Here is an 8356-nt window from a genome sequence, read left to right as displayed (position 1 = left end):
GGCGGTCGATTTGGGTTAGCTTGGGTGGGGAGGGAGACCTCGCACCCCACGCTGGCGGTGGCTAATTTGGGGGGAAGCCGGACGCGGGCGCTGGGAACACGGCGCCGTAGAAGAAAGGCGAGGGGCAATGACTGCTGGGAAAACAAGTAGATGGATAGGCGGCGGCGGGGAGAAAACTGCAGGGGGCGTACGCTGGAGCTCCGCAACCATACGGGGCGGAGGAAAAGCGGCGGTGGGTGCGTACGCGGGTCTAGTGGTGGGAAACGAGAAGGAAAAAGTCGACGGGGAGCTCGGATACCAATCCAGAGATTGATTTGGGAAGAGAGGATCGGTGCGACTGGAAAAGGAGGATTCCTCGATTGAATCTGGAGGCGAGGGAGGGAAGGGTGGGGAGCAGGCCGATCGATCGACCGCTCTGATACCATTTGTCAGGATCCCGATGGATCTCTGATGAGCTTGATCAGGAAGAAGAGGATTTTGGGGGAAATCAGCTGAAAAAGGATAAATTGCTGGAACTAAATAAAAGGTAAATTATAGGAAAGTAATATAAAATTAGGGTTCATATTTCTTGATTGATTGCAAAGGGATAGTACAAGGGTAGACTTATATAGACCTAACCAACTACAACATGACACATAGGTAAAATACCGATACTACCCTTACAGCTAATAACCCACTACTCCATAGCACTACTAGTCCCTGACACCTCGTCGGCTCAGGGCCAGGGGACTTCTTCAGTCTCAATCGAGATACATCCGGTGCACGATCGTGCGGTCCTGAGGGTCTTCACCGTTCCAGGTACAAGATCTAGCTATTCCCTCGGTAATTTCGTGCTGGTTACTATCGGCATCGTGTTTATTCAGAAATAGAACCTGGCCCTATTGCGTCTGTGATTAATTTTTAGTGATATTGGTGTTTTCAGAAGTCTTTTGATGTGGCCTGTTCTGTGAAGTACTTGCTGGAAAAGTTCTATTGATTGCACAGCTACCATGTAGTTCTAGGAAGAGGATGGATTATATTGTTGTTTAATGAGCAGACCAAGCTAAGTCGTCATTTCCTTGTCACTGGGTTATGCAACATATATGTGGTATACATAAGGAAGATGTGGCTCATGCACCATATAATTGTTCCTATGCTCGTAATCTTTGGGAGGCAACGAGGATGCGGTGGTGTCTCCCGTCTCATGGAGATCTTCATGATCCAACATTTTGGTTTCAATTGGTTATTTTAAATAGCCCTATTCTTATGTGCTTGATGCCATACTTCTGGTCTCATGGAGAGCTTGGTATGCATGGAACTTAATTAGGTTCCGGCAAGATATGGACTACTACCGGCTTCTACACAATGTGCAATTTTCAACAATTTTCCACTGATCAAGTATTTGGCAAAGAAACTGTACACTTTGATGCTAGGAGATGTGAAGAGCTGACATTTCCACCTTTCAAACTGAACTTCGCTATGCACTTCAATGTCCTGAAAGAAATAGGTGAGTTTCACGCCTTATCAACCTTGAATGGGTTAATACACGGTTAATAAATGTCAATAGCATTATATTTTAGGCAAAGGCACCGAAGGAAAAGTATCCAAGTGTTCATCTAAATTCAGTGAATACACATGCGCTATAAAAGAGACAATACCTTCACATCTTCAGATTCCGTCAACAAATTCTGAGCCCAGGTCGTCCTCTTTTCTTCTTGCTCTGTTTCGTATCATTCATTTTGCTTGCGATTTTGAATGGTTACTCACATTTTATTATCTATTTATCGCAGCGATGTCTCCATTCTAGCAGAGTTGAACCATCCTAATGTAGTGAAGCTGCATCACGCGTGGAATGAAAAAGGGACTGATTGCTTTGGTGATTCTGTTGATATAATATTCACATCAATGAAGTTCTATGATAGGTATTGCAGTTGCCTTAGAATTTATTTTCCTGGAGCTATAGTTAAAGTATTATTTGGGACTGTAGTTAAAGTACGTTTCTTCTGTCATAGGACATTATTGACCTACCTCATGAGGAACTCAAGAATTGACTTGGGTACCATTAATAACATCTTTCGACAAATGATGCTGGGACTGGAACATATGCACCTTCATCATATCGTGCACCATGATTTGAAGCCAGATAATATTCTGATGGATTCTGATCTAACTATCATGATTTCAGATTTTGGAACCGGTGAGGTCATTAGATGGTGTTATTACTTTTATAATTTGGTTCACAGCATTCTGATCATGTTGCATTATCACTGCTGGTTTTGTTGTTCTCCAGCCATGAGGAAGGAATCGCCCAACTCCAAACTAAAGCCTGGTGTAATTGGCAGCCTTCCCTATTGCGCGCCTGAGGTTTCAAACTATCACGAGCTTCATGATGAGAAAGTGAGTATGTTGTGCATTCAGTTACTGTTCAATTCAGTATCCTCATGAACTTTCGCCAAAGTATATACTATACTTGGACGCAACAAGTTAAATGCAAATCTCATGTTTTTTTATTTGTCTGCACAGGCGGACATTTTTCCTGCTGGAGTTATCTACTTTGAGCTATACATCCCTGTTGCAGCGCATAGAAAACGCAAAGTCAATGAGATGAGCAGGCTCAGCAGGCAAGCAATGGCGTCATGGGAATCCTGGACTGATTTTGACCTTGATTCTGCATTGGAAGGAACCGATCTTCTAGATGATTGGGGTGGAGACTACTCTCTGTTAAAGCTGATGCTGCATCCCACTGGTTCAGAAAGACCTTCTGCCTCGGATATTTTGGTGCATAATCTTGAGCATAATTTTGTATAGTTATTTTTTTGAAAACTCAAATCATAAATTCTTAATGAGTCCTTATATTATTTGTTCGTGTAACATTCTAGCATGACGTTATGTAACTGTCTTTTGCCTTTGTTTTATCTCACTTGTGACTTGTAGGCCAGGCTGCCAGTTACTGACACTGCAGAGGATTTGAGAAGGAACTGATTTTGGTTTCGCTCCTAGGTATTTTTCTGAGTGACTGGTTTAATACTCCATAACTTTGTTTTTCCACATGTTCGGTTCCTTTCCTGCCTATCTAGTTGATATTGCACCATGCATTTGCTTCTAGTGTGCATTGGCAGTAGGCTACAAGGAATATGGGCAATTATTGTTGGACCGTGTAATGGCTAGATTAAAAATGTAACCTCTGCCTCTCCATTGTGATTTTCTTGTAACTAGGATAAGTATAGCTGTTAACATGATTGACATTTCCTTCTATTCCTGTAAGGTACGTAATTAGCTAAGAAAATGTCCTAGCAGCCTATGTTCCACCGGACTCATGGGAACTGCACCCTCTTCGTACGCACAATATTAGGCAAAGTTATGCTACCCTTTTTCTTAGGTTGTATCTTATCAGCCAAATACTTGGATCTGAAATGGAAATAATAGTGTATCACTACAGTAGTTCTCCTAAGAATATAATGTTCCATGTAGTAACTCTGTTAAGAACATAATGTTCCATGTAGTAAATCTGCTAAGAACATAATGTTCCATGTAGTAACTTTGCTATAGTATCCAAGTTTGAGTTTCACAACATTTTCAGCATTGTGCATTAAATGGACTGCAAATGTGAAATTTAATCGCCGTTGGATCTTCTAGCATTTTCCGTAAATTCCATCCACCCTATTGTAAGTTAGTTCAAGCGAATCATGTGTTTTTTTTTTCTTGGAGTACTTGACTATTCATGTGTATAAAATCTTCCTTATGTTACATCTTCTGAGAGCACATGCTAATTCTTCTTCCTCATTTCCAGAATAATTTTGTCACCCGAGGATGCATGATTAGATAGCGGCTGGAGCAAAGGATATGTACAAACAAGAGACGTCTAGTGGCGGACAAACATGTAAAAATATGCCAGTTAGTGTTGGAGAAAACAAAGAAACGTCCACTTTGCAGAATTTTCTTCTTTTTTGCACGAATGGGGAACTTCCCATTCAAGTTTTTTCCTTGTCGCACAAGCGTACAGATGAAGTGCTTATTCAGGTAGCTGTAAGGAAGGAAGTGAAAACATCTTTGCTGCTTTGATTTTGCCAATTGACGTTAGGAATACATGAGATGACCGTTTTGCCGACATTTGCTATTTCTGTATGAAAGCTTACCTACCAGGGCACACGGCTGCAGTAGTTTGGGATTGCACAGCAAACCCAGGCGCTTAACCGTGAGATGTTGGCTTAGGAGGTTGCGCTGGCATGATCTTGAGCTCGTGCTCGAACAAGACGGACAAGCGGCTTGCCGGCTGGAAAGACGGTTTGCTGTCCAAGGGCGATTCCTGACGTTAGCGGCATGCTGGGGCATCCATCGGCCCCCGGATAGCGTTGGCATTTTCCATCTGCTGTCTAGCTGCGCCTTCTCTTGAAGTCTGGTACATTTTTTTAAACATAAGGCCAAAGGCTCAGTTTTAAATTAATAAAGCCACATATGGCAGATACAAGAGTGCTTACAAACAGCTTACAGGAATAGGCACCAAGCAGACTAAGGATACACTAGAAACACAGCTAGAGATGCCTAGACCACAGCACGACACCGAGAAGACTCCTAAGGCAGCGAGGTTGAGGAGAAGGCAGCCGGGAACACGCCGACGTCAACTCCAGCCGAACAACTAGACCCGAGCTCCACCGTCTTCACCTCCGGAAAGGACTCCCAGTCCCTCGCCCCGGTTCGAAGGGCGTCGAACCATCAGGAGGCAAAGCAGTTCCCCAAGAACACGGCGGACCTACGGCGACTAGGCTGCCAGGGGAGAATCCACCATAAGCGTCCAGAAAGCTTCACCGAGACCACCACCACCATAGGCACCACCGCAACATCGTACCGAAGCTGCCGAACGAAGACGCACCCATGAAGAAGCGACGGAAGGGACGCCACCACCCCATGTTGCTGAACAAGACCACCAAAGTCTGTAGATGCGTCTGCCAAACCGCCATTGTTGCCGTAGAGGGGAACCCTTTCCCCTCTCGCCCAGACGAGGGCGTCGACCAGCAAGCAATGGCTTTCTGCGGCCAGACACCAGACCAAGCACTTGACATATGACATGGGCGAGGGCGACGCCAAGCAAGAAATGTCGCCATGGCCACCACCAAACACAGCTGCAAAGCTTACACCTCTGCGGTTCCCCGGATGGCACCTCCAAGAAGGGGAACGACGCCTCAACGCCGCCGCCATCCGCATGGAGAACCAGGGCTTTCGCCCAGTTAGAGGAGGGTTAGCCAGGGTATTACCTCAACAAGACCTTCAGGAAGGGGGGCGGCGTCGTCCTCGTCGTGGCTAGCCAGGCTGACCAAGGGTTTCCCCCAACACCACACACCAGCACCCACCCACCTGCCGGGGCACCCAGATCCGGCGGCCAGAGGCCACCAAGATCCGGGATTGGCAGGGGCGCGCAGATCAGGTAGGAGCAGGCTTCCTCCACAGGTCCGGAGCAAGGGCCAGCCACCACTCCGCGAACCACGGCCGCAGTCTCCCTGCCGCCCGCGCGGCCGAGGAAGACGGACCGCACCCACCACGGACGCCCCCTACCGCAGGGCCGGCGCCGTCCACCCACCTAAGGCCGCCGCCCTGGCTACCGGAGCCCCCACCGCCGCAGACCACCAGGAGGAGTCCACCGAGCAGCGCAGCAGCGGCAACGGAGATCCCGGCGCGGAGTTCCTCCAGCTAGTAACCGCGCGGGGGCTGAGGGCTCAGATCCCCGCCGCCCCCTTCACTAGCGCCGCTTGCTTCGCCGGCGGTGCCGCTTGCTTCGCCGGTGGCGCCTCCGAGGACGGCGAGGAGGAGGGGGAGAGGGAGGGGCGCGCGGCGGCGGCGGGTTAGGGTTCGCCCTCCCGGTCGCCTGGAGGGGGCGACATGAGAGAGCGGTACCGCTTCCTTTGCAGAGCTACCCACTATCTCTTTCGAAGTCTGGTACATGGTCGAGCACATTAGTCGATCGGTCTGCCTCGTCCCAGCTTAACTTATTGCTTGAATCGGCACATTACATTAGGGAATCCTTGGTTTCTTGGCAAGAACCGAGCAGATGGTAGCAAATGCATGAACCTAAAGAGTAAAATACACCCTGGGTACCTGAACTTGTAACCCTTAGCTGCCTTGATCACCGTACACAGAAATATGTAATATACGCTAACTAAAGATGGCTCACGGCTCGTATTGGTCACTGGCGAGGATAGAGCGTCGTATTTTGCTAACGTGGGCTTTTGAAATATCCAGTATGGTGGATTTACGATAGATGAAACTCGAAACCGATTGTCGGAATGGATTCATTCATCTTCATGCATATTTTTCATGTGCATTTTACTTTGATTCGAAACATGTTGTGGTGATTTAAATGGGAAGGAGGTGAAAGGAGGGTGAAGGAGTCCAAGAAAGAGTGAGCTTAAACATCTCACCTTTCCTCGTGGCAAGCTAGCGACGAGAAATGGCTTGGCTCCACAGAAATGGCCGATTAGGTCATTCCTCACAAGACAGGCACACCACTACTTTAAAGAGCTTAGGACTGATTCAAGAATCGTCCTCTACTGCTATGCAACAACTTGGAGAAGTCTGCGTTGGTGCAGAGGCTGGGTATAATTGGTATCTTTCGATAATTATATTTATTTATAAAAAAACTTAAAGAAGTAAAAAAACACGGATACAGGACCAAAAGGGAAATAGGTTACCAAGGTGCCGTTAGATCATCTCCACCGGTGCGCCCCAAATAGTCGCCGGCAGGGGTGCCAGCGCACTGCTGTATGGGGGCCGCCGGCACTGCATCCTCTATTTGGGGATGATGTTACCACACCGGCGCCCCCATACGGCGACCCCCAATTTTTTTATTTTACAATATTTTGAAACAACATATCAATTACATTTTATTCATACTATATTAAATTATTTATACAATCACATAAATAGAAATTAAATTATTCAGACAATCACACAAATAGAAATTAAATTATTCATACAATCAAATAAATAGAAATTAAATCATGCATTGTTAGCGGCTCCTCTCCTCGCTCACAAATGCGCAGCTAGATCCGCTGAAGTTGAGCATGAACACATGCATCTCGAATTCCATGATGCATGTGAAAAAGCGGCAATTTCTTGGGGCACATGCTCTACCTCAGCAAGAGGCCTTTGGTAATCAAATGGTTGATCATCGTGCACAGGTTCGTCGCGCTCGCTCTCAATGATCATGTTGTGCATGATCACAAATGCGTTCATCACCTCTCACATCTGAGACTCAGATCAAGTGAGAGCTGGGTACCTGACAACGGCGAAACGCTGCAGAAGCACCCCAAAAGCACGCTCAACATCCTTGTGAGCTGCTTCCTGGCAAGTTGCAAAATAAGCATCCATCTCGGAAGCTGGAGACGGGATTGTCTTCACGAATGTATCATACATCGGGTAGATACCATCAGCTAGATAGTACCCCTTGTTATATGTGTGACCATTTACCTCAAAGTTCACGGCAGGAGCTTGTCCCTCAGCTAGCCTTGAAAACACCGGAGAGCGTTTCAGCATGTTCATATTATTGTTTGTTCCTGCCATGCCAAAAAAAAGCATGCCAAATCCAGAGATCATGGTCTGCCACCGCCTCTAAAATGACACTACACTCACCAGTATGCCCCTTGTAGATCACCTGCCAAGAAAAAAGGGCAATTCTTCCAGCTCCAATGCATACAATCAATGCTTCCGAGCATCCCAGGAAACTCTCTTGCTACATTTTTTTCCAGGATCCGAGCTGTATCATCTACCCTTGGTGCTCTCAAATAGTCTTTAGCAAACACCGCTATGATGGCTCAACAAAACCTGTAGAGAGTCTGTGAACATGTCGACTCCGCCATCCATAGGTAGTCATTGGATGTATCTGGAGGAGCTCCGTATGCAAGACAGCGCATTGTAGCAGTGCTTCTGGATTGAGGTAAAGCCCCGCAAATCTGTGAAATCTTGCTTGGCCATGAAGTAGTGGTCGTACTCCTTCATGAACAGATCCTTGTTCATCCTAAACCGGCGCCAAAATTCGTTCGGGGAATGAGTCGCGTTGTCGTTAAAGTAGTCGGCGTCAAGTAGCATTGCGCCGGCTTGACGATGCCGGTTGATGTCCCTCCTCTTGCCTGGCTTTGAGCTGCCGCGCCAAGGCACGGCCAACAAAGGCTGGCGAACACGGAGCAAGCTCGTCAGAATCAGCTGCTGCTGTTGCCACCGGACAGCCTCATCGTTCTGCTCCTCCGTCAACAACTGCACCATCATCTCATCATCGTTGTCCATCGCGGCAATCCGACGCACACCTTGCGGGCGGGGTGGTTGTCCGGCGGTGGTGGTGAGCTTTGTTTTGGTCAAACCAGAGGCCGTCGGTCGAGGGGGTGGCGGC

At 47.3% G+C, this 8356-nt stretch overlaps 1 protein-coding gene across 2 annotated transcripts; it reads left to right on the top strand.

The window, feature by feature from the left end:
* The first annotated feature begins 705 nt into the window (after positions 1-705).
* Positions 706-2979, top strand: LOC124658054 (interferon-induced, double-stranded RNA-activated protein kinase-like). Of its 2 annotated transcripts, none has more exons than XM_047196502.1 (8): positions 706-798; positions 923-1486; positions 1560-1677; positions 1770-1901; positions 1992-2176; positions 2270-2376; positions 2503-2757; positions 2914-2979. In XM_047196502.1, the coding sequence occupies exons 2-8, from the start codon at positions 1345-1347 to the stop codon at positions 2959-2961; spliced, it is 987 nt and encodes a 328-aa protein (XP_047052458.1). In that variant the 5' UTR covers positions 706-798; positions 923-1344; the 3' UTR covers positions 2962-2979. The 2 variants fall into 2 exon arrangements, with proteins under 2 accessions (XP_047052458.1, XP_047052456.1); XM_047196500.1 differs by having other exon boundaries at positions 713-798; positions 926-1486.
* The last annotated feature ends 5377 nt before the right edge of the window (positions 2980-8356 follow it).

This window comes from Lolium rigidum, chromosome 5, assembly GCF_022539505.1.
Source record: "Lolium rigidum isolate FL_2022 chromosome 5, APGP_CSIRO_Lrig_0.1, whole genome shotgun sequence".
In the NCBI taxonomy this organism is placed as follows: domain Eukaryota; kingdom Viridiplantae; phylum Streptophyta; class Magnoliopsida; order Poales; family Poaceae; genus Lolium; species Lolium rigidum.
The sequence above is the reverse complement of the archived record's forward strand: the minus strand, read 5'-3'. Positions and strand labels throughout refer to the sequence as shown.

Excerpts from the sequence above, each read along its gene's own strand:
- LOC124658054 (XM_047196502.1), top strand. The coding sequence starts at position 1,345 with ATGTGCAATTTTCAACAATTTTCCACTGATCAAGTATTTGGCAAAGAA. Across the intron at positions 1,902-1,991 it reads TCAATGAAGTTCTATGATAG|GACATTATTGACCTACCTCA; the intron begins GTATTGCAGTTG and ends CTTCTGTCATAG. Across the intron at positions 2,377-2,502 it reads ACGAGCTTCATGATGAGAAA|GCGGACATTTTTCCTGCTGG; the intron begins GTGAGTATGTTG and ends TTGTCTGCACAG.